The sequence below is a fragment of the Scomber scombrus genome, chromosome 9 (assembly GCF_963691925.1).
Source record: "Scomber scombrus chromosome 9, fScoSco1.1, whole genome shotgun sequence".
NCBI classification, from domain to species: Eukaryota; Metazoa; Chordata; class Actinopteri; order Scombriformes; family Scombridae; genus Scomber; species Scomber scombrus.
In genome coordinates, this window is record NC_084978.1 from 25,331,745 (window position 1) to 25,358,789 (window position 27,045).

Below are 27,045 nucleotides of genomic sequence, written 5' to 3' on the forward strand. Positions count from 1 at the left end.
GTTCTAGGTTCTGCTTGCCAGAGTTTGTCTTGGATGATTCATCTATAAATACTGAAGATAGAATAAAAGAAAAGCAGAGGACTAGCTTCAGCCTCCATTAATTCAGCTCTACTGATTGTAGCTAAGCCTCTTTCCTTTACCAGCATGGTCCTTATCTAATGGATTGGACCGGTACTTTTCCACTTGGATCAATATCAGCCTGAGGCATTAATTCGAGTCCCAATCACAGACACATTTCTAGGCCACTGCTGGAGCAGATGAGCCTCTGTTGGGCTCCTTTGCTGCCTTCAGCCGCTTTAATCACATCAGCCTCTCACATATCTTTTTTGAAAATTATCCTATCTTACTGAAAACACGTTTTACCGTTCCTCTCTAATTCTTTCTATTCATGGACACAGGGAGGTTTGCAGCTATCTATTGTTCTTTTAGGAATTTAAGCTACCTGTACTGATTGTAGTCTCTCCAAACAGCAGCATCAGCCAAATTTATAATATGCTAATTTGTACTCTGTGAATCACTGTTGAAATTCCTAAATTTAGTTACTGTTCATTCCTAATTGTAGATGAATTTCAGCCTAATTAATCCACCCAGCCTGTGCCACTATTTTACCGTGGGTGGTGTCGGGTCATTTGAAGGATCCCAGTGGGAACTGAAGCATTGTCCTGAGTCTCATCTCACTTGTTATCTTGTTATCCCAGTTCTAGCTCCCAGGCTCCCAATTCTTTCTTTCTTTTTTTAACATTTTTTTAAGTTTGGCTCTGGTCCAGTCCCTACAGCAGGTGAGCCTCTATGCGGAGCCAGTGCAGTCCCTGCCTGATGTATCGGACCAGCTCGGTCATGCTGCTCTGCTGACTCAACGGCTCCATCACCGAGTCCAGCTCCTGGAAGTACTCTACGGGGGGGGTTGAGGGAGAGACACAGTTACTGAGGGTTACTGTATCTGCTGCTGCTGAAATTAAACACACAACATCTGTCTCTGATGGCGCTGCAGGCATCCACACCTCATTCATCCACACCTTGACAAAACAACCACCGTTATACAGCACTTCACAATCTATGAAGTAAAAGGAAGTTAAACTTATTCTACTGCAGAAATCCAACTGTAACCATGGATCTTTAGCTTATTTGACCTTTTCTACCACATTCCTCTTCTTGCATGTATTAAGAACTAAGTACTGCTGACTCTTATCAAATGTTTCTTGTATCTATTTTCTGTTGGTTGCATTTTTATAGAGTTAAATATTCCTCTGGTTACTCTGTGTCACTGGGCTAATAGCCAGTTCATAAAATATTTTACATTAACTTTTCTAAGAGTCTACTGTCAGGCGGGTGTTAAAAAACATCTGGAGCATAGGTTTTTACCATTTCTGAAGAAGAAACAGCAGTGTACTTGGAAAACATTGAAAACTGACAGGAGCAGTGATAGACTCTATGACTAAATGGACAAAGAACGCAGCAACACTTTCTGAACCTCACATTTCACCCACAGATGTCTGGAGAGTGTAAAAACATCACAGCAAAAATATTGAACATTGAAATTGTACCAACATTTAAAAAGATGAACACATGGACTTTTACTTAAAGTAATAGTTGATGGTCAACACTGACGATCTAGTTTCACCTTTTTGAGCCAAACATAACAGTTTTGGAGTCCTACCTTGGCTATCAGTGGCCAGTCTGTCGGCCGTCTCCCAGTGCTCATAGCTCCGCAGGATGTTGTTGGTGATGTTAACGTGACTGGCAGCCATGTGGTGAATCCGCTGGGGAATTGCCACACTGCCCGACGAGCCCGGGGCACCTCCGGATCCTCCTCCTCCCGCTCCTCCGCTGCTTGCTGGGGAGGGGCTGAGCGAGAGGGGAGACGGAGTCCCGTTGACCCTGGAAACACACAAGAGAGGCAGTGAGTCCTTGTAACAGCAAGTGAATTAAACAGGAACTGACTGTGTGCTGGGAGAGCTGGGAGTTACTTGATAACATACAAAGCAGAGGGTGTGCAATGAAATCTGTCAACCAAGTGCCAAGTTGGAACAGTTTCTCCAAGCAAACTCACTGGTGTCAAATGTGTTTCTGCTAAATACTTCAATAGTTTTTTTTGTTTTTAAAGCTCCTCTAATCATATTTTGAATAAGCTGATAATTCTATGTGAAAGAGGTCATTCATAGAAACGACCCCATAGAGAATTATCACCTCAGTCTTTAGTTCCCCTCAACATTATTTAGCATTTTCCACTGCTCCTCTCACTGCTGCAGCTGCTGGTTTCAGCAAAAACACTCTTATAAATCCATCATTACCTATCACCAAACAGCAGACAGACGCATTTAACAACCAGCCGGTGAAAATAGTTGAGCATTGAGCAGCTAAAAAGCCAGAGTTACCGGAGACCAAACCAGAGATGGTAGAACAGTGAATATTGGATAGAAACACGACCCCAAATGAATGTTCATGTTGCTCCACGTCTGCTTGATGCATAATAACTGTTTGCCTTAAACACACAATGCTATAAAAAGGTTTGCAGCTCCTCTCAGACTCTATATTGAATTTTACATTATGAAATCTACTTGATTTGAACAGGAAGAAGTACATAAAGTGCTCTAAGGATGAGCATGAGATGAGCTTTTAAAGGGAAAAAAGCACATTAATCCAATTCAGGGCAGTAAAAGCTGCCATAAAAGGAGGAAAGGGATGAGAAGTAACATATTTGTGATAAAAAACAACACAATTCATGGAACATGGGGTCTTAAGATGGTTTAATATACATTTTGGCCACTGGGGGCAGCATATGAGCATTTTATAGTAATTAAGTCGTTATAGCATGTAAGCAAACACATGCCTATTATTTACACATCCAGCAGACAGGCAAACATTAACTTTCATTTGGAGTCATGTTTCTGGTCACCTGATGAATGTAAGTCCAATATTCACTCTGCTTTTAGCTCTGTTTTGGTCTCCACCAGTTCCTGAGAAAACTAGCTAGATCTTTAGCTGCAACTTGCTAATTTTTTCAGTTCATTGAGTGCTGGGCAGGTAGTGTACAATGAGTTTATCAGAGCCTTTTCACTGAAAACAGCTGCCTTTTTTGTGGCTGAAAAAAGTAACAATAAGCTACACAGTGAATAAAAGGCTCTGTAGAGCTGAGGGGAACGACAGAGCTATAAATGCCCCTTTCAATGTACTTTATTCCATTTTACATAAATGGATTGAGAGTACATACTGCACCTTTAACTTTGTGGAATGCTTATGCTAAAAACACAACAGGGACATTAGACAGAGGCTACCAATCGTTCAGGCTTTTTTTTAAATTTACAGATAAATCAGTGTATCGTCTGCATAACACATTAAAAATGATATATCAATGTTTGTGATGTTACACAATAATGCTGGAAATTAGTAGGAGAAATGACTTTGTTGCACTACTAAATGAAGTGTGACAAATGAGTTATCATTCCAGGCGTTTATGTAATAAAAAGTGTTGAATGTGAGAGGGTGTGAAGCTTTTTTTCTGCTGTTCACTGTGTGGTAACATTAGTCATGCTAGTACAAACTGCTCCCCCTGCCTTGCACAGCCGGGTGTGTGTCTCTGGCAGTGATGTAATGTCTGTGATGTGGCCTTGACCCTCGCTGACCCAACGACTTGTGCCTTATTCAGCGCTGCTCACACACACACACACACAGACACATACACACACACACACACACATAGACACACACACAAACAGACACACACACACACACACACAGAGCTCCAGTCCTGCTGTTGTGCAGCGTCAGAGCTGTCCAAACTCATTAGCTTCACATCCACAGCTCCTCCAAGCCTCTCCTCCTCCATCTATCATCACTCCCTCCATCACTCCTTCTCACCCGGCACTCAGCAGCCCCTCCAGTCTTCTCCTGCTCACATCTACAACAAATCAATCCCTTTATTTGCTTCCTGAGGGGTTTGTTTGAGCAAGTGGCTGTCAGAGGCTGCGTGGTATTTTGCAGCAGAGCTCCGGTGAATTATAAATTCTCAATTATCTACAGTATGTGAATGAAGGGGGGGATACTGTGTGTGTTTGTGTGTTTGTGTGTTTGTACTCACTTCCCATTGGTCCTCCAGGGAGAAGGTGCTTGGTGGGAACTCTTGGCTGAATTCTGGGCCACAAAAAGACACACAGTTAAAACGTTTTTTATTTTTTTTATTTTTAAAGTGCTACAATATCTGATTTATCTGATACAGACAGTTTTAGAGAGACAAGAGAATGAAGAATGAGAAGAGAAGTGTTTTTTGTTTTGTTTGATGCATTTTTTTTTTGGAGTGTTTAGTGTAATTGTACAAAGGCCCATGTAGGGACAGATATGACAAATTAGCTTAGGATATACATGCTGTGATATGTGGCATCGGCCCATGTTACATACTTGACCCATAAAAAATAAACAATAACAATTTTAAAAACAGTATAAGTCATACTTACCCAATAGGCCTTCAACTATGTTATATAACAAGGTATAAAATGTCAAACTAAATAAATGATTTTTTTAAGTGATCATGAAAAGATATTTTTTTGAAATGTGTTTTTAATCACACAGTAATAATATTGAAAATGAATGTTGATACATTTTAACTTTCATAAGAACATACTGTATATGTGCTTCTTCATATACGGTGTTAAGTTGTTAATAATTCCATTATTTATGATTATTTATTTACTAATGCTTTATACATCGTCTATATGCCATCAATAATAATAACTTTGTGATTGCCAGATGTTCTGGTGTTTATGGTCCTCCAGCAGGACACTTTTAGATATAGTATAACTCACACTGTAAACTGCTCTAATCAGTAGTTTATCACTAATCTGTAAAGCATTACTAGACAGTTTAGTAATAATTAATGAGGATATTAATTACAATTTTACACTATTTATAAAGGATGTCTTGTTACAAAGGGAAGCCTCAGTAATATGACAAACTGTGCAACACAAAAGCATCAGCTGAATGGCTAAAATATATAGTTAAATATATAAGTTTATATAATGTGAGCATTAGCCCACTGAGCCACAAATGTGCCCTTTAACATTATAAAGGATGTAACCTTACTCAGTGACACACACTGAAAATCCACATTCATGCCTCATGTGGATGAGTATATTACAGAACTGGTTACACTGTTTTTTTTGTGTTTCTTTTTTTAAATGAATGGCTCCGACTCATTTCAGGGATTTTTTTTCTTCCTGTCAACACATACTGTATGTACACAGCCTGCACACACACACACACACACACACACACGCATACAGCTAAACCCCCCAGTCAGCCACTTCCCAGAAATCCAATCCCATCAATGCAAATGCTGCACTGTGATAATGACATCCTCAGTAATTAATTAAACTAAACATAATTAATCAAAACAAGCACATTAAACCCTAACAATCCACTGTGATGATTGATGGAGCTAATTAATACATTAATATTAAAAGAGAAAGAGTGGATTTTAATAACGCCATGCAAAATTAATGCACAGGCACCATGAAAATGAATATGAAATGTATTTGAGGGATTGTAATTGGCTTTGTGTGTTTTTCAACCACAGAGAGAGAAAAATGAGAGAGGAAGGAAATAGTCCATGTCCAAGTGTGTGTGCAAAATGTTTATGTCTGTGTGTGTATTTGCATAATGTGTGTGTGTGTGTTTGTGTGCGTGTGTTACCTTGAAGTACTCCATGAGCGACCGTGAGTACTTGACAGCGTGGTCTTTCTTCAGATGGAACATCCTCAGATACAGCAGAGACAGACAGCGGTTACTATGGAAACAAAACAATTAAAAGGAAGATGAAGCCTCTGTACAAATTCCCTTTAAAGCTCCATGCTCAATATTATTTTCATGTCATCCACACAAAAATTTGCCCAGACTTCAAACACGCCGCACAAGTCCTGGTGGATTAGGGAGAACTTGAGTGAAGTGAAAGAATGTGGGAAATCTATAACACTGTGATGTGAAAGTATAAAAACACACATCTTTTCACAGATGTATAAAAACGGACTTTCTGTGTTAAGACAGAAATTTGCTGACTTATTTTTGATTGTAAAGTCAAACAAACACATTCATGAGGGACACATTTCAATGTGATTTCACGTCATATAAAATAAGGAAGGAACAGCGCGAAGAGCCGGACGGAAATTAAGAAAATAATGCGTTCATTTTGCTTATGTTGTTGCCTGTTTCATTTTACAGTTTTGTCTCCCAGCCAGCATTGAAGACATTCGGGTTATGTCTGTCATTATTTTGGACTTGACTGTTAAATTTTTCCTCAAACAGCATGTCTAATCATAACTTAGCAAACGTATGTTAGGCCTGTCATGTTTTAGATTTCTGCTGTATGCATGGGGTTGTAGGAGGAGGGGGTTCTTTTTCCCACAGAATTCCAAAACCACAAGAACAAGAGCTAGCCCTAACCCTGTTAACTGCATACGAGCTGTGCAAAGGCGAAGTAGTAGCAGTTTAGCTAACGTTCGTTTGGGAGTGTTAGCAGCCCTGAAAGAAGCGTTACATTCTACAGTTTATAACTTAATGTTTAAAAAACGTATTCTAAAATTCTGACGTATATTTAGTAACTTTATTTATATATTTTCGTGTTCCATACGTGTCACTTTGACTACTTTTAGTAAATAATGTGGCTGGCTGTGTGGAGGTGCCACTTAGACCGCAGGGAAAATACACAGTATTAAATTATGAAGTATTTTTGCCTTTATTTAATATTTGAAAGTTGCCAGCAAGACTAAAGGACCCCCAAGGATACCACTACCCTCCACCAGAATGGGATTTGAGAGCACTTTTTAAGCACCCTTTTAAAAAACACTCTTTAACACACATATTTTTTAAGAACAGCATAGTGCAACAACATCAATGCCAGGCATCATGATATCTACAGAATCTAAATAACAAACATTATACATGAAGGATTATAGATTATAGATTAATTATTATATTGTTATAGGGGTGTATGCAAGTTTCCTTAATTGGCAAAGTGTGCAGCGGAAGGTGTAAGGAGAACCCACCAACCATGTACCTTATTCTACCTTATTTATTGTCCATTTTGTTCATCCTGCAATGCAATAATAAATTTAAAAAAATTAAAAAATAATAAAAAATCTAACAAAACAAAAACAATTGGAATGTAGTCAAAATTTTCAAAAGGGGGATAGGGGGTTGCAGGATGAAAGGACTTTTTATTTCTTAAATCCTGGTTACGGCCCTGCATATATTGTTTTCTGTACACACACACACACACACACACACACAAAGAAAATCTTACCATAGCACGGCTAGTTTCTTCTCAGCGACGGTGGCTGAATGGCTGGTGAAGTTCTTCAACCTCATGGCATACCTGGAGGAGAGATGTTCATCACTCATCTTCTGACATTTCAACTGATTTGTAGGAGTGACGTATAAACACACTTTTGGCGGTAGTGAATACATGTATACTGATGCTTCTTTTTAATTATAAAATCGGGGTTTAAAGTATTCTAGGTGCTGCTCTTTCTGACGTAAAGACTATAAATTAGTGACATCGCAGTTGGCAATTAATTCCTTCAGCTCAGTGACAGCGAGCATCCACCATGCTGAAGTGCCCTTAGGCAAGACAAGCTACAGATTAGCTTAATCTGACACAGTGAAGGATGAATTTCTCCTTTGGTTATTGATTAGGTATTAAAAAACTGCTGTAGGGGGTCAGCTGTTGCCTCCTGCCCTCAGTGACCTAATCAACCCTGTGTGAACGCTTAGCGAGTTGGTTAATCAGTCAAAATTAAATTCAGCAGTGACAGGTGAATCAAGCGAGAGGAGTTACACCTTTATGCTTTATTGATCTCTGTAGGAAAATTCTTGTCCTGCCTCCTGCTCCCTCCACTGGGAGGTCAAAGGCCGGAGCGCCAGATCAGCAGCCCTGCAGCTGCTAAAGATTCAGCATCTTGCTCGAGGACACCTCAGCAGGATGGATGACTGCAAACAAGTAGAGCTTGAACCTAAGTCCTTCAGTTAAAAGACTCTCTCCAGCTACACCACCCTGCTGTCAACCTGACTACTTTCAGAGGCAGCAGTCATTTGTTATTCTCAGTTTGCTCTCTTAAAGTTGCACTTAACGACTTCACACACTGGCAGCTCTGAAAGGCTGAAAAACAGCAGCGATCCGGTAATGCAACACTAGTAAACTGGGCTCATTAGAAACCTGCGGGTCGGTAAGGTGTCAGACTGTTGTTTAAGCTTCAGTTGACAATGTCACTGCTATATATCCTTCCATACCTGATTAGCTCGACAGTTTCAGAGTACATTGTATATGGTGATTTGGCCTCTAGTGGATCTCGCTCCATAGCATTTCCACACTCTATGAAGGAGAGGGCGCCGTCTGCGTAGTTCACCGCTTTACCAAATTTATCCATCTGCACGTGGAGAGGAAAAAAAAGAAATCAGTGGCACAAAGAAGACAAGATGCAAAATGCAATATAGAAGAAAATGAAAAGAACTGTAACATAAAAAAGAAGATGAGAGAAGACGTGTGTAAGACAGAGATGGAATAAACAGCATCGTGGCAGACGCACAGTCTTCTCTTTGAATAATCTCCTGCTAAGATGCAAATTCCCAGATAAATCAGAGGAAACAACGCGTAAACATAAGACAAATAACAAGATAAATAAATCCCATTTCATTGTTCGGGGGGGGGGGGGGGGGGGGGGGGGGGGGGGAATCAGATAATTCTTTTGATATTGTATAATCTTGCAGACATCCTCAGTCCTTGAATGTAATGTTCCCTTGGAGACAAATGGTGCAATAAATAACACAAATTATACAGTACAGTCCTTGATGTGAAATAGATTTTCATTCTACCAAAACTCACAGTGCACTCACGCACACACAAGCAATAATACACACATCTCGAAACATAATAACAGTCTGGACTGTAGATGTTAACAATGTATGTTTTCAAATGATTTTCTTGCTATCTTTGTGTATCCAACTGCCTGCCGTCTCTTTGCTTCCTACATGTGCTCGGGCATGGAGGTGAAAATGTGTGTGTGTAACTTGTGTCTTTGTGTAATTGCAGAAAAAACGTACCAGTGCATCAGCTTTGTGCTTCAGTCTCTTGGCCTCCTGCATATAGTAGTCTGCACTGTGGACTCTGCAAGCAGCACAGAGGAAAACACGACCTTAAACAGAATTTTTTTTGCACAGACACAAAACCTAAAAAAAATAAATAAAAAAAATTCCTTCATGTGAGAGTGATTTACATAATCAACAGCTACACAAATCTTGCGGTGAGTTATATACAGTAGCCTACTTAGGTATACATACAGTACCTGAGGCTTAGTGTAACCTTAGTATAACAACAAAACATGTTGTTTCATGAATAATGTAGGAACCCTTTGGGACAAATAAGTAACAAGATGCATCATCTTTTCAGGTTTCAACAAAACTGGAATGGTGGTGAGGAAGTAACACCAACATACAGCCACAAGAGGTATTATCACTCAAATTGGATGAGGTGTGTAAACTTAGACAATTGTACAAAAAAAAGTAATACAGACATGCGATTGCATTAGAGGTATTTGTGGGGGCGGCTCAGTCCCAAGTGTTCAAGGGAATAATCGGTTCCAAATTACATTTAGTACTAAGTATTATTTTTTAAGACAAAGACATGATTCATGAATTCCAAAGAAAAGTGATATATTGCTTCCCTTTTTCTACTGCAGCTGCTCATTTATTGACCATTAAGTAAACCCTCCCCTGAACAGTTATTGTCCAATCATAGCTTAAAGATGCAGTGTATAGGATTTACTGGCATCTAGTGGCGAGGTTGCAGATTGCAACCAACTGAATGACCCTCCCCCGTTCTGGGCTACTGTAGAAACATGGTAGTGCAACATGGCTCATTCTAAGGTAACGAAAACACAATGATTCACATTTTTAGGTGATTAGATTCTAATTAAAATATACTTATGAATATTATATTTCATTTTTGCCAAGTCCGTTCCACTAGATACCACTAAATTCTACACATTGCACCTTTAATCTTAACCATAGCTTAATCTGCTAAGTAGTGACAGCTAATTAAATCTCTTATTCTTGGCAGTAAATTGATGGTTGTCAGCTATTTCAAAAATGACTGAATTAAAGGCAATAAATCTGCCTCCATTATCATTGTAGACTGTGAGTGTTTCTATTAAGGATGGACAGTTTGACAGTCATAGAAACAGTATCTAAGGGGGATTGGGTTCAGCAAATGGTCATTTGGTGGTGCATCATGCTGCTACCATTGTTTATGTTCTCTCTATTTGTGTCTGTTTAATTTGGACAGCTAACATCATGTCACTTTTGGATGCATGTAAAAAACCTCGAGAAAACACTATTGATAATGGAGAATATATTTAGTAGTGACAGTCTCATGTTATTGGCCGCTCTACAGCTGTCAAGCCTTTCTCTCAATCCAACATCTTCCACAAACTGTGAAAATGTATGTGTTTAGATTGGAAAGCAGTGCACTTCTCTTTTTTTTGTGAAACATTTTCCCTTTGTTCCATTTGCCAAATTCACTGTAATGTAATATTAATGAACTGCAATGTAGAAACTGAGTTTACAGTAATTATAATCGTGTTGAATACAGAAATCATCAGTCTGTCTTACATGACTTACTATTTAGATATCTCAGCTTGGAGCTTCATTAAATAAATCAATAAATTAATCATCACATGAAGAAACAAGATGCATTACATGTATGCAGTGGAATGAACAACACACACATCCATGTAGAGGTGAGACAGCTGCTGACTTCTAACAGTGGAAATGGGGAAATAAAGGGAGTTATGTATTCTCAGCCAGGTCTCATGAATAACAACACTGATTAAGGATGAAAATCATTAATCTATAAATCATGTTGCTGAAAGCACTTCATGAGGAGATCAAGAACTCGTTGGATTAAATATCCATCACAAATAAAATTCATCAGTGTGTTTAAAATGTGTTGTTACTGTATTTCTACATACGTGTCGCTGAATGACAGTCGCGGCCTGCGAGGTTCTGCAGGTTCCATGAGCGGTTCTGGCCACACCTCTGAGTCTGACTGTCCGTTGGCATGGTAACTGTCTCCGCAAGGCTTCTCACCGTGAAGATCCATTTCCTGTAGAAGGGACGCAATTGAAATCCACGGTTTTAATCATATTAATTAGTATTACATATATACTGGTTTCATTAACTGTCTTCCTGCTGAAAACATGTTGCTGATATCAGTTTTCTGATGCCACTCAAAACTTTACTGACAGCTTTTCATTCATACTTGTGACAATTTCCCTTTGCCAGCTGAGTCAGTGTCATTGTATTGAATGGACTGTGAAGTGGTTATGAATTCAAACTGTTGATTCACAGGATAAATGTGTTTTCTTGAAAGGGTGCAACAACATATGAGAAAAATAAAGTAATCCATACATTATTTGTTTTATAATTACTGCAAAATTTTGTAACATACTTGAGTTTTATGTATCTGCTCTTCTATTTTTGATCTTGTTTTTGTGCTGCACTGCAAAGCACTATTTTAGTGACTGTTTTTTGCTCCTGAAACTCAAAGTGCAGGTAAGGAAGCATGACTCACATCACTGGAAATCTGCCATGCTGTAAATTTATACATTTTAAGAATGGCATGTCATTAACTTGAGAGTTATTTTTGGAACAGTGTCAGGCGAGAAACTCAATTTTGCACTAAGGAGATAATGCCTCTCGCCTGTTATCACTCAAACGTGGTGTATATTAAAAGTGTGGACAGTGAAACATCAAAGCTAATGATCTACCTGGGAGACCAAGCAGGCCTATCATGTGGAAATCTATTTATTATTAATTAAAAAAGAACAAATCCGCACATAAATGGAGAGATGCAAAAGCCACTCACGCTGCCATTTCTTGCGTGCAATGATGCCTTGCTTTCACCTCTCTTGTGTCTATGTGAGGAGGAGGAGGAGGAGGAGGTGGAAGTGGAAGAGGTGGAGCAGGGTAGCAACCCAGCGGCGCCACCCTCCTGGCTTAGAGAGGAACTGCTGTCGCAGGTCCGCTTCCGAGGGGGGTCGTCAGAGAGTGGGGACAGGAGAGGAGGGAGCAGCTTGTCATCACGCCGTCGCGACTGCTTCCTGTTCAGAGAGCTGCTGAAAACACAGACATAAAAATAACAGCGGTGTGATTATTTGTTTATTTAGCAAAGCGCTACTTGATATTACCTTTTATTTAATGTTCATTGGGAATCTTTGCTCTAATTATCTGGATTATGTGCGCCAATTGCAGAAGTGTGATTTACTTTGTTTCGTTTCAATTAACACCTCCGTTACATCGCCTAGTAGCACAGCAGGGGTGAGAGGGGTGAGACAGGGTGTTTGTTCTATCAACACTGCTGCAGGTCCCTAATATCTGTTGTTTTTACAACATTTTTATTTTTTTAGCTCATTCATGTACATTAATGAATTCCTTTTTAATGAACAACATGATTTATATGACAGTTGCACTATTAAAAAACTGTTGTGTGATCCTTGAGAGTTCAGCGTGTTAGAACTTAAAGCATTAAGATAAAACCATTTAAAGCAATGATCAAGAATCATTTTGAAAATAAGAAGCAATGAAGATACAACAAAGTTACCAATTGTGACATCTTAAAATATGACATTTTCAAAAGCTGTTGCAGTCTTAAAGTCCATATCATAGCAAAGAAAGGTAAATATGTTATAAAAATAAAAAAAGTAGATTTTTTCTAGTACAAAAACAGTTTCTATCCCGTGTGTATTAATAGAAAAACATGCAAATCTGCTGTTATCATATTTTATATGCAGTCTCATGCAGTCTCTAAAAGCTTCTATAGCTTAAAGGTGCAGTATTTAGGATTTAGTGGCATCTAGTGGTAAGGTTATAGATTGCAACAAAGTGAAACTTGTGAAAAACACGAAAGTTCCTCTCTAGAGCTAGTGTTTGGTTTGTCTGTTCTAGGCTACTGTAGAAAGATGGTGGTCCAACATGGCGGCCTCAGGGGAAGAGGACCCACTCCTTATGTAGATAAAAATGCTCATTCTAAGCTAATGACAACACAACACATTCTTATTTTCAGGTGATTATACATTAATTAAAACATATTTTCTATTTCTGCCAAGTCTGTTCAGCTAGATGCCACTACATTCTACACACTGCACCTTTAAGTGGTTTTCAGGCCAATTTTTCTATTACTGGATTCTCCAAAAACATGCAGCACTAATCAGGAGCTATTGAGCACTCGAGAAAATGTTTGTGGACATTTATGTGTTCACAGTGGTACACACTGAACACACTGGTTTGAAAGGTTAGAGGCTTTAGTAGGATCCTGATAATCCTCTTCTTGAGATACCGATATACTGATCCCCTGTCTTGTCTGATGCTCGTGTCAAGTGTCAGAGTCCTCAAGTCTGACCTGAAGCCCTGCTGCTTTCTGCCTGTTTGTTCCTCCTTTTGAATGATGCTCTGTCCACCTGGACTCTTTTCAAGAGATGATCCTCCATCTATTGAGCTTTCACGGCCCACCAAGCTGCCCACTATGACTCCAAACACATCCTCAACCTGTTCTTCCGCTTGCCCTACCAACCCCAGTATCCCCTCCTCGAATGCTGTTGCTCATACAAACACTGTAGAAACATGTCCACAGATAGAAATTGGACAGTGCTGTGTGTACGAATGATTTAATTGGACACAAATAAGACAGTAGTGCTAATAAACAGGATGTTCCTACAACTTTCACACTGTTGATGCATAGTACATAGATTTTGGATGTTCAGATAGGGTTAAGGTTGGGGCTGGTGAGGTTTTTCTGACTATCCGAGTCAGAAATCCGCTTCAGGGGGAATTCCAGTTGAAATTTCTGACTGGGAACTCAAAAATGTACGATTACAAATGGAATGCATCATTCAATCTCAGTCTCTCTCAATGTGTCTCCCACACCTTTTTGGCTTTATATGCTGTTTTGGTATGTAGAGGGGCAGGAACATGTAATATTTGTATGTAAAACCTAATGACATACTTGTTTGGGCTGATTTTGGGCAATATATAAATAAACTGGCTTGACTGGACGTTTTCTAACTTTGTCATAGTTTATCAAAAATTACACATAAAAAATCATCTCTAAAGTGGATACCCCAACAGCACAAGCATCCAGCATGTAGACCTCCCTCCTCTCTAAGCTGAGCTAACAATGCTAACGATGTTGTTGAGATTTCATTTACAGACGCTGAATGATCATTTTCCTTCTTAAAATTGTTGTACTTTTGCCTTCCTTCCCCTTGCTAGAGCATCCCCGATTATTCCCTCAGCTCTCTTATTGTAGCGCTTGTGACTCATATTGTTTGCAACACAACAGATAATATTTTTATGTTTTTCCTCTCCCTGGAAACTCTGGGGGGTTTGATGCAGCGAGAAAGTTGCTGAGTTCGCAGAACAACGCCCCAGGCCCCCGACATTAGTAATAATATACAAAACCAGGGAGACAAAGACTAATTAGTTGCTGCAGAGTGTGTGTACGTGCTTTCGGTGTCTGTGTACAGCATAATTGATGTGTGCAAGTGTGTACATCTATGCTAATTTGCGTGCAGTTGTGTGTGTCTTTCCTTAAGTGGATGCCGGTGTGCGTGCAGGGAAGCATGTGAGAGCCCTCATACTTCTTTTAAAGGGATAATAAGTTAAGAATTTTACAGCCCCGTAGCACAAAATGACCACAGTATATCTGCCAGATATTCCTCTGTAATACCTTTGCGACGACTTGTCCAGGTGGGAAGTTTTCTGGCTCTCAAAGAGGACATCGCACATATAAAACCTGTTGTCATATGAGACCTAACTGATTAAAACAGAGTGATAATAACTGTCAAAAGTCACAGGTTATATAAATTGCTGAATGGTACTGAGGAGGGTGATCACATCATCATAGTTTACAGCATCTATAAAAAGCCTCTCGGGTGATAAACAGACACTTTGAAGACTGAGGCGTCTGCTGTTCCAATGTCACAGGTTCAACTCTGGGTCAACCCTTCTTTTTTTTGCTGAAACCTTTTCCCTCTTTGATAACGCCGCAATGCTATAAAAAAAATATTCCCTTTGTAGCTGTCACGTTGAGGCTTATTTATAAAGACAGCCAGCTTAGACTGTTTTTAATAATCCACAAGGAAAGCTTAAATTCACGGTTTGTCATCCCTGTGTCACAGTGTGAATCGTGTTCGCCTCTCCGGTGACTTCATCACTACATTAAAATTTGGAAGCCTTTCTAAAAATACGCTTTCACTCCATTAAAAGTTATTTGATTATCTCTACCAGTGTCTGTCCCAATCACACAAGGTTGTGGTGTTCAGTTAGTTAAAGAGGGGGGTGAATGGAAAAGGCAAAGACGATCCCACTCAAATTTGCTAGTTTGAGGTAATTAGATCATACATTGTTTCATTTTTACTAGAAGGTAAGCACATTGACCTTCCATACCTATCCTCCCTTTCTCCTAACATGGTTTGGACATACTCCCACTGACATTCTCTATGTCCCCTGGTAGGGAAAGACAGCAAGGAAGCAATGAAAGCAAACGGAGATTGCAAAGAATTAAGTAATGCCAACAGTGAAATGATCTTCATTGGATTTCAGAAGTGTTTTTGTGCTGAAATGTTGAAAGAAACTGAGAGTTGAACTGGGTTTGTTTTCTTTGGCTGCTGATAAAATAGTCATTTAGCGATTTTGGGTTTAAACAGTATAGATAGTCATGTGTTTGTTTAGCTCTAGAATAAAATACTACTCATCCAAATCTTTTTCCAAAGAGCTGATGATTGCCATAGAAGTATACATGTATCTGTTTATGTCTTTACGGGTTATGAATACATGTTGATTGGCCATTTTTTTGCTTTTATTGGTAGTAGACAGTATTGTGACGACCAAGTAGTAGCAGTAGAGAGATGGAAACTGACACAATGGACCATTATCACAGCAGACAGGTGGAATTAACAATATTATTGAAGGCTGCATAGTATTTCGGTGAGCTGGTATCAGTAGCTCTGGTTTTGAGCAATTTAATCCTTTAAAGTAAACATCGGCTATCAGTAATTGTGCTTTTGATTCTTTATCTTGGACACAAACCATCAGACACAATGAGAAACATACTTCCTTTCAAAGACAAAATTACTTGAATTTTTGACAGCTGATAGTTACAGCAGGGTGGTAAGTAAAATGTAGTGCAGCATACACACACACACACACACACACACACAGCACTGTATTGCATTCTGCTCTGTTGAGTCTGCAGTTAGTGGATTGGTACTGAGCCAGTATCTGCCTCCTCTGATAGATTTTCTCCTGTAAAGGCTGAAGAGTCGTTTTTGTTGATTCTGAGGGACTGAGATCAAACCTTGGTGGTTAGTACACACTGTTGACACTTACTCTGTGGAGCTGTTCTTGTGGTTGTGTATTGGAGAGATGCAGGGTGGGAGGAGCAGACAGTCTTTGTCCAATCGCAGCTTCTTGTTGCCGTTGACCGATGGCTCGCTGTGGTCCGACTGGGAATAGAGAAGAAACATGACAAGCTTGAGTCAAAGCAGATGACAAGGATCTAAATGTATAGTTGCTGAGTAAATACAACTACTCAAACATATGAGGAGATATTCAGTCCCACCTTGTGTTTCCTCTTGCTCTTGCTGGTGTGTTTCTCAGTTGGGACCACCATGTTGCCAGCTGCTTGCCTCCTGTGTTTGCCTCCGCTCTCTCCTCTCTCCGTCCTCCCGGGCAGCCTTGGATTACTCTGTTCTTGCACAGGGGTGTTGTTGTCCGGGACCCCCAGACCTTGGCACACCTTCTCTCTCCTCTCCGTCGTCCTCTCTCTCTCCCCGAGCCCGAACCTCTCCCTGTCCTCTCTATCCACCGCCTGCTTCTCTCTCTCAGCTAATCTGTCTCTGTCACCCTGCCTCTCTCGGTCCTGCGCTAATCGCTCATTTTCTTCGTCCTGTCTCTCCCCTTTCGGTAACTTCTGTCTTTCTCTCAGACCGGGCCACTCTCTGTCTTCCTGCTTCTGTCTTTCTCTCTCTGCCGTCCCTACCCTCTCCCTCTCCCTCTCCCTCTCCGCCTGTCTCTCTCTGTCTTTCCCTTCGCTCCCGTCCCTTTCTACTATTCCCACTTTGGATCTCTCCCCCAAAACTTGCCCGGGCACCCTGCTGAGCAAACTCAGATCAATTTTCACCCACAGACTCTGGATTTCTTGGTACTCCCTCAAGGGGGAAAGAGGCACGTCATGCCCCATGTTTGACGGTGGTGACATGGACTCCAGGTCCTTACACGGACCTCCTAACCCTCCAGGATCGGGGACAGAAGTACCAAATGAAGCAGTTATGTTGCTAATGCTAAGGGTGTTACAGCTACTACTGTTGCCATTAGTGCTGCTGCTGATGCTACTATTACTACTGCCACTGCCATTAGCGGTAACGCTGCTACCATCTTTAACACGTAGCCCCTTCCCTCCGAATGTTCCCAGATTTCCCAGACTGCCGGTTGAGCTGAGGCACGGCGGGAGGAGAGGGGCATGTACGTGAGTGTTGGACAGAGTCTGTGTGTTAATTGCAGAGCGTGCCGTCTGAGGTGGCAGAGCGGGGATTTTGATGGCTTCCTCTGAATCCGAGTGGCATTCCGAAGAGGAGGAGGAATCTGTTTCGATGAATTCTCTAGATTTGGGTGTGATTTTGTTGTTGGGACCACGATGCTTCCTCTTATCCTGTTTGATACACAGTAAAGACAAATGGGAGAGTTTGAGTTGTTTCAATGATCTGATGACAGTTGTTCTATTCATATGCACTAAAAGCTAAATGTAAAACACTAAACTACTACTGTGATAAAAAAAAATATTGCACCTGCAGTTGACAGAAAGAATAATCAGTAAAGCTACAGTACGTATATACATTACTGCATGTGATAATATCATGCAAATTAGGGCGGCACAAGTTGTCGGCATGTTCAGCTAATCTGTGAAGTGAAATGAAACATGTCTGACTTTCTAATTTTCTAACATCGGTGATATTCGCTGCGCACGAGTCACACAATCGAGCACAGACGGGCTGACACATGCTAATTAAAAGATGTGATTTTTACATAAGGGTAAACTAAAGTGCTGCTTTTGATCTTTTCATGGAATTTATTGACAATAAGAATAATGAAGTATATCACCAGCTTCGTCATTCCACACAGCAACCTGTCTTATGTCTGATACTACTTTATTTTACTATATGTTTTTTACTACTATTGTTTTTATTACTTGTGTACTTACTTATTATTTATTGTTCTTTATCCTTTTTTATTGATGCTCTTTCTATTTTTACTATCTACTTTGCTGCTGCAATAATGTCAATTTCCCCACTGTGGGACTAATAAAGGAATATCTTATTTTATTCATCTGAACAGTGATGTGTGTGTTGAGAAAACAGAGGCAGATGTAGCAAAGAAAATGTTCCCAGTCCTGAGTAAAACCCACCCATTTAACAGACACAGGACCACAGTTTTTTCTCCAGAATTCTTTCAATTGTTGCTGAATTGTTGCCATCTGTCAAACCCATTCTCAATAATGTTCCGTAGTGTTGCTCTACTGTTCTGCTGCTGTGTTTTCTGGAAAGTTCTGTTAGCGGTCCTGCCAGCTGTTCTGCGAAGCTAAGGCTGGCAGCACATCAAGTGTTGTGACAGCACGCACAGCAGAGGCTGTTGATGTTAGTACTGATCTTAATATCCCACTTATTCAGGTTCAATTTATGAAGGGAAAAGGGAGATCTTTTTAGATGTTGCCAGTGTGGTCTTAGGTTTTATTACTGAATGCATTCAGAATATAGATAATCATAGAAATGTGTTAAATGTAGGTCAACAACTAACGTTACAGCCATTCACACTAAATTATAAGTTACATCTTTGTCTTATTATCATCTTGCCATGATTTAAAGCTATGCTCATTAGTGAGGGTCAAGCCTTTAGTGGAAGTAAAATGAACTTTTGTCTTGTGTTTTCTTCCCCTTACGTTTTTATTGCTATTATTGGGTAAGAGAAAATAAAGAAAACATAAAGAAGACAGGGGATAATTATACAGTATGTACAGCCGAAGTGAATTCAAGTGTGAACTTTTGACTGGCTGTCAAACGGACTGAACCTCACAGTGCTGTTGAAGACGTGGCAGATGTCAGGGTCAGACACGTCAGTCTAACGGCAGATGTTTAAGTCTAGATTGATTAGCGAGTTGTTGATCTCCAAATGCAGTTTTTGATGTTTCAGTCATGTTGACGACTGCCATCGCTTACCTGTTCTTCATAAACAGTTGCGTTTTTTTTCTTCATAGCCATCAAGTATAATTGAGACACCAAGAGTTCAAAACATGTACTGACTTGTCTAATGAAAGATTTTCTATTTCTTCTGTATTCTTGTAAAAATGACTGTATATTAATGTTTCACATGTCAACCTTACTTGAGTGGTTTTACATTTACAGACTGCTGTTAAAGGTCATGTTGATATTAATAGCAAACAATTGGGTCATTGATATTTAGACCTTTTGATGTAAATTTGGACAATAAGTAAAGATGAGATATATTATCATACTCTGTTCTCATTTTATGGTTGTAATTGTAGTATAATCTTCCTTCATGTTTCTCTATGTATGTCTTTGTTACAAAAAGCCAGTTTTTCTCTCTGTCTTTCTTTTTCTCTTTGAAACCACCTAATCTTCATTAACTCATTACAGGTTAAGACGATGGACCATGATTACAGTTCTATCTCTGTCGGTTTGACTCTCTCACATTTCCATCTATGGATAAAACCAGTGGCTGTTGAGCCACAGTAGTCATGTAATAATACGTTTTTTATGCTGAGGAATTTTACGACTTTGACGAATCATCCAGAGACTGCGAGGATGAAGTGATCTTTACAGATATATGGGACAATGTACTCCAATTGTCCAAAATGTGATTTCTGCCTTTAGAGAGTAATTTGCATGAATAAGAGATTCTTGAAAAACAACGTCTTCTTTCTCATTTAACCTGCCTCTTATCTCAGTCAGATATAAGCTGTGGACTGGAAGCTGTTGGAAGATCACACCGCTCTTGTTATCTTGCCATTATTAATGATCTCTCTCACTTAGAAGCGCACACACATGTGCTCCACTCCCAAAAACGAACCTGGTTTACACTGACAGCAGGTATTGGCACTGGGGTTTGCTGTAGCGCCACCGGTGGTACCACTGTGTTGTTGTTTGAGTTGGTAGCGCTGCGAGGTTCTTTCCTGGGGGCTGTTTTCCCACTGGGGGGTTTGCTTCTTGGCCTGGGGGGGTTCTGATGCTCCAGGGAGGGGGGAGGCAACAGGTCCTTTTCCCTCCCTGCGGGGCTGGAGGGAGGAAACACAAGAGGAGGAAGAGTTTCAATCAGAATTAGGATTGCCAACTGCTACTCCAGCTACTGTTGTGCAGTTCTACACTAGTAAACAGTGGAAGATAATGTTTGCTGTGGCCAGCTCCAGGGGGCGAATGTGTGTTAAAATGGAAAAAAAAAAAAAAAATGACAGCATGAAATAATTGGAAACAGCATGAATTCAGCTGAACTTGTTTAGATGTGGAAAGCTTAAAAATGGAAAGAGGGAAGGGAAGAAATGATCGAGGGGGAAAAGAATAAAGAAAGGAAGCTAGAAGTCAATTATATTTCTAATTAGCCTAATGTCAAGCTGAGTACGCAGTTTGGCATGGCTTCCAGTCACTCTGAGTATTTTTACAACAGATGAGGGAGTGACAGTGGATAGATGCCAAAAAGCTCAGTGAGGTAGAATTGTGTTAAGTGTAAGTGTAATGATTGTAATAATTGCAGCAATATTTGCACTGTCTGCATTGTATAGGTGGAACTATTCCCTCCACTGTACATCAACATTACATAACCTGTCTGCTCATTCACTCACATGAACACAGGCACAACAGAGATCTTTATATATTTAACTGCATACATTAAAAGTCATTGGTGTCAGTGAAGCAGCCATTAAAAGAGGAATTGGATGCTTTTTTTTGCCCTAAGTTTTATTTAATATCTTTTTTATTCCATATTCTGAATGAATGATTTGAACTTTTTCTGCATGGACGATGTCACACAAAGATAAAACTCAAATAGACATTATCTTGAGGGCTACAGAATAGTTTAATTTTGCTCTCCGGTGATAAACTTTTCCTTCATTTAGAGAAAAAACCGAGGTCATTCTTATTGGATCATATTGAATCGAACCAAGAAAATTGAATTCGAGGGAAGGTCAGATAGTAACTGCAGCAAAAACCCCATAATCATAGGTTGAATGTAGATAATCAGCTCTTAGAAGAGGCCTTGCTGCTAAAAATACATCTGCACATTTGCCAAAAGACTAAATTCTTGACCAGAAATGCAGCCCTGCTTGGTAGTAATTCAAACATTCTTGTTGGGGCTTTGGATAATTTTGACTATGTTGATAATTTACTGGTAGAGCACACATCTCATTAAGACCAGATGGCTCAAAACAAGCTTATGAAAGTTATGTTATTATTATTGTTATTAGTCAAATTAGCTCATTTCAGTTAATTGAATCTATCTAAGAACAATAAACACTACAATTCACTGGTTTTGTGGAGTAATAATTAATACTGCAACCAAGAAAAGCAACTAATAATTTAACATTCGAAATAAGTGAGTCATACTTTCGGGATACAAATATTAACACAATTGTTATGGTGTGGTCTTGTCCTTTCTTCTTTACCTTTGCTGGTTTGCTCTGCTCCATGTCTGGCTCTGATTATCCTCCGCGCTGTTTGACCTCTCCGTCCGTCTGGGCTGTTTCTTCCCTGTGGTGTTCCTCCTCGGGGTCGTGACCTCTGGCCCTGACAACAGGCCCGGCGACAGCCTCATCTTCGACCTCTGACCTTCCCCTGAGGCCTTCTGGCTGATCTTGGCCTTGGCCTTCTCTCTGCCCGGGCTGCGGGGAGCAAAGGAACAAAGCCATATTATTTTTCCTCAGATGTTCACTTCATTTATTTCATCCCTGAGTTACTGGGCCTCGTACAAGAACCACTCCTATGAACTGATTTGTTTTTAATAGGCACGTATGACTGATTTAAAAGACATTTGTGGCATTCTTCAAGTTCAGTTGCCCAGTAACATCCCTTCACCACATCCTATCATGGACGCTTTGCTTTAGAAAGATGTTTTTTAGCATCTAACATGTCTTTATTTCTGTCATAGTAGGCTACGGTGCTGCTCTAAGTACTTTTTAATAAAATGTTTTTAAATGTTTTTGATTTTTGAAAACAGGACTTGAATCTTTGCAGAGTGAAATTTGAACTTTTACTCTTTGGTAGCATTATTGTGAATAAAATTTGCCCATAAATGCAACAGTTTGCCTTATAAAGCAGTTTTAGGGGCATTGTTTATGATAATCATCATGCTGAAATTTGCATTTTACGACAAGATTGGGCAGTTAAGAGAGTTTGTTGAATCTGACAAGAAAAAATTGTATGAATAAACCTCTGAGAAACAAGTTTTAGGATATGAATACCAAAATTCTCTTTCACAAGGCCCATTAATGCATAATTGACTGGTTGCTTCACTCACTCATTAAAGAGTCTTTTAAAACTGATAAAATTGTATGGTACCTTTTCAAATGATAGTTTCCATTAAATGTAACCACAATATGTATCAAATAAGTAAGTAAAAATCCAAAATCTAAATATTAAATATTAAAATCTACATATTTAGTGTTGTATACTTTGAAACAAATGTACATGTGGTTCATACCAGAAGGCTCCCCTGTTCTCTTTGTGTTCCACTGCTGGTGCAGCTGGAACCGGGGTGCTGTTGGATACGCAGGGCTTGGTCTTGGCGGCTGCCCCCGCTCCCGGTGCTTCATTCCCTGAAGAGAAAGTCTCTCGACCCTGGGTGATAGAACCTGGAGTGGAGCATTAGACCAGAATAAGTTGTCTATCTTTTACTCTTTAGCTGCTGTTACCTCACACACTGTATCTACCAACCTGTGCCATGATGTTCTTGCTGTGGGGGCACCTGGGGTTTGGTTTGAGCTTGGACTTTGTTCAACCAGCTGTCCAGTTGCCACTTGTTGGTGGAGGGGGGCTCAGGCTAGAGCGGAAAAACAATTTATAGATTATTAAATATTTCAGATGTGAGTACACTCTATGACAGTTATATACCACTGAAAAACACAAGGGAAGTTACAGATGTGATTTCCTTTGATGCTTTAAAAGCGGATTTTGTCTTGAAATCATAAATCATTTAAATGTTTATTTTTTGCACACAGAAAAGCAAACCTTTTTCATTGAGATCTGAAAATAGCTCACTTCATTCAGTTTTTACTCTGCATTGTGGGTTGTCTGTGTTAGGTGTTACTCTTTACATGTTTGGACTGACATCATTTTCTTTCTCTTTCTGTGCATTTCTGCTCTCTTTTTCTTAGCGTAAGCCCATGAAACCAGGCAGCATTGAGCCATTAAAATAATGAGATAAATAATGTTATAATTCAGTTTTCTGCAGCTGGAGTTTTATGACTTTCAGTGCATCACCCAGAGACTGCAGAGAGGGACCATTTAATGTACAGGCAGTCAGAATCTCACTCACACACACACACACACACACACACACACACACACACACACACACACACACACACACACACACACACACACACACACACACACACACACACACACAGAAGTGAATGGCGCTGAACTAGGGAGAATAAAAAAGGCGCTTTGGGAGATGTATACAAAATTGAAGACACAGAGACACCCATGACATTACTAATATTTTATATTGCTTAATTGTTGAATGATGTTCAATGCTTAAAGTGGGATTTCTATAACAAAAGCTACTACCCATGTAGCGCTGCCTTTAAAAAAAAAAAAAAGGGAACCAGAAAAATTATATTTTGACAGCTGGCATAAACCAAACTTAATTAAATGTCTTAACTGAACAAGATAATTTAATATACAAAATTATAACAAAGTGAGAAATGTTGAAATTGTTGGTGAAACCCCATCTCCCCCCAACAATTTTCATCCTACCTCTGGAGTGTTGGTGCGGGAGGCCCGGTTATACTCGCTGTCACTGGAGCTGCTCTCTGATTCATCTGTGTCCGACTCTGAGCTGCTCTCTGATTCACTGCTGCTCCCTGATGCCCCGCTACAGAAGAAAGAAAGAAAGAAGGAAAAAAAAAAAGACTTTGAATGTAATCTACATGTCCCAATACACCAAAACAAAGACAGTAATAGTTTCACTAGATGCTGACAAAGCACATCCATGGCCACTAACTGGATAACATCACACTTTTGCTATATTCAATGAACCACTTGTTAAGAGTACCTACAATTAACTCAAGTCATCGAGTCATCTGTTTAATCTGTATGCAGATGATGTTTTACTTCATCTTGTCAAGCCAAGTACCTTTTATTGTTGATTCCACAAATTCTACAGCCAAGTAGACTAAACTTATTATCATTTATCTTTCTAGTGGAACAAGAATCAGTGTCTGCAACAGCCATACTAGTTGCTCTGTGAAGCTGTACTTTGACACAGTGATGCTTTGAGGTAAATGCTAATGTTAGCATACTAACATCAGCATGGAGCTTTTGCTAAAGTTCTGTCAGGAGACTTAATTATCACTACATCAACTGTTATAACAAACAAATATCTTTACTTCATTCACTTGTCTCTCCTGATTGAAATGCTACTGTAACATACTCAATGACAATAGTAGTATATGTTGATGTTTAGCAGATATAATGTTTATAGAGTTCACCATCTTAATTCAGAAAATAGATATGCTAACATTGACTAATTAGTATTAAACACAAAGTGGAGCTGAGGCTGGTGGTAATGTTTGTTGCATTTGTTTTCCAGGTTTTTGGTCATAAATTAGAGTATTGAACATTGAAATTTTGACCTACAGATAGCTGTAGATGAAAGGATAAAGGATCAATGTTACTACGATTCATCCACTTGGGACCAAGTTTCACAGCTATCCATCCACTAGTTTTCAAGGTATTTCACTCTGAACTACAAATGTCACCAGCATGGTGGCACAACAGGAAAAGTCAGGGCATCACCAAAGTGGTTAGGGTCCATGCTCTGGGAACATCAACCTCTCTCGTGGTTGACCGAGCGACCCGCATTATCATGCTGATGGCGTGGTTAAAAATAATGAAACCCAGAGCAGTCTGTCCACGCTACCCTCCACGGCTTACTCCACAATACATTTAGCAAACCAGATACAACCTTTCTATATAGATTATTTTTTACCACACTTCATACATGTGTGATAAAATTTACCACAGCTTCTTTAAAACCCATTGAAATTCCACAATCGCCCGGTGGATAGCACTCAGAATTAACAAGTTACAAATGACATTGGCAACATGTTCCCCATGTGTGGTAGTGAAAACGTTTTCTTCCTGCACTTAAATGAAGTCCTGCTGTCTTTACTGAATAACCCTGCCAGTTAGTCTCAATCAGTGTCAGAGTTATTTAAGGCACCTGCTTCTTTTCACCCTTGCTTGGTTGAGTGGCTTTGTTTTACATTTGAGCTTTTGAGGCAGGTAGTATTGTTACACTACACTTGTTCCTCTACCTGTCTACTTTGCCATTCCCATCTGAGGGTGGAAGACAACATTTATTGACTGGCTCACGGTGTATGCTAATAAAGCACAGCTGTTTTCTTTACACCACCTGCTGTTGTTCTGCTGGTATACGTTTTACAATATTATATCATGTTATATTTTGTGTAGCAACCTAAAGTTCTCCAACTTTTGTTTTCTTTGTCATAGCTTCACCCTTTGCACCAATCAGAGGTGTTGTTTTTGGTGTAACCGCTTTCTTTTTAGTTTAGAGAGGCCATTCTGTTTGGGAGGCTAGTCATCCAGGGTGAAGTGTCTTCACTGCATGATGTTACTTTTACAATAAATAATTGATTTATCGCCCCAAATATACAGTAACTTCACTAGACTGACTTTCAACTACTTACCAATTTGCATTTTCCCTAGCAGTTATCTCCAGCTAATTTCAAATACAATTTTAATTCTATTGCCTTCATAATATGTAGAATTTCACTTTCTATTGTGAAGCAATAGTCTTGACATTCACTCATCCATGGGAAATACAGTAGGCAAAGCTGAAAGTTTATTGATGTAGTGACTACAAGGCTAGTTGGTGAACTGCTGTAGATGGAGAACTGCTGTAGCTGCGAGCTAACCGCTTACTAATTAGCCCAGCTAAGTTTCTGCTAATCAGCCCAGATAGCTTCCACAGCTTCTCTCCATTTTCTCTCACCTGTTCTGTTTACTTCTCCCTGAGATTTTGTTAACCTTTTAACACCATTATGTTCAATAAAAAGTTTCAAAGAGGGAAAATAAATCTTTTCAAGCTAACAAGCTTGCTAATTGTCAATTAGAAAACTTGTCAGCTCGTTAGTTTAGCTCGGTTGCTAAATGAACAATAACAGTTTATACAAAGGATGTATTTGTACCATGAACTTCAGTTATAACTGTCTGTTTACCGTTGTTTTTTTGTGGAACTGTTTTTACTGCAATAGAGGAGGTTAAGTTAAAATGGACTGGTGCAACACTGCTAAAAAGCCACGATAGCTTCCTTCATTTTGGACTCTTGACTTTATGTCCCCTGAAATGTCAGCATGATCAACACGGCTTGCCAATGGTAAATGGTGCTAAATTGCAGGCCAAAGTTCACCAAAGTCAAACTTGATGCACAACATTCTTACAGATTTACTTTGCACACTGTGTGAATTGACCGATTCATGCCAATTCCATTGGATTGAATATAATTTGTCCAAAAATGTGGCTGTATCCAGGCCTTTACCTCCATGGATGATATGCCCCAGGTGATGTATTAGAATGTTCATCTCATCGTACTTAATCCTTGCAACACATGTATTTATGCCAGTTGGCACAACCCACAATTTTCAATCCAATAAATCTTCATCCACCCATAAGCGTTTATAGTGAATAATAACACACA

General features: G+C 39.6%; 1 protein-coding gene across 1 annotated transcript in view; it reads right to left on the reverse strand.

Moving 5' to 3' along the window:
- Positions 1–403: 403 nt before the first annotated feature.
- Positions 404–27,045, reverse strand: part of aff2 (AF4/FMR2 family, member 2) — a 155,979-nt gene continuing 129,337 nt past the window's right edge. Inside the window, exons 11-26 of the mRNA XM_062425359.1 lie at positions 24,081–24,198; positions 23,034–23,139; positions 22,801–22,951; positions 21,767–21,982; positions 20,182–20,386; positions 16,661–17,749; positions 16,429–16,544; positions 11,909–12,158; positions 11,013–11,146; positions 9,088–9,151; positions 8,278–8,414; positions 7,292–7,363; positions 5,686–5,779; positions 4,079–4,131; positions 1,658–1,878; positions 404–892 (exon numbers count right to left, since the gene is read on the reverse strand). Coding sequence (XP_062281343.1) covers positions 771–892; positions 1,658–1,878; positions 4,079–4,131; positions 5,686–5,779; positions 7,292–7,363; positions 8,278–8,414; positions 9,088–9,151; positions 11,013–11,146; positions 11,909–12,158; positions 16,429–16,544; positions 16,661–17,749; positions 20,182–20,386; positions 21,767–21,982; positions 22,801–22,951; positions 23,034–23,139; positions 24,081–24,198 — 3,148 coding nt within the window. The 3' untranslated portion in view covers positions 404–770. The remainder of the gene's footprint in view (positions 893–1,657; positions 1,879–4,078; positions 4,132–5,685; positions 5,780–7,291; positions 7,364–8,277; positions 8,415–9,087; positions 9,152–11,012; positions 11,147–11,908; positions 12,159–16,428; positions 16,545–16,660; positions 17,750–20,181; positions 20,387–21,766; positions 21,983–22,800; positions 22,952–23,033; positions 23,140–24,080; positions 24,199–27,045) is intronic.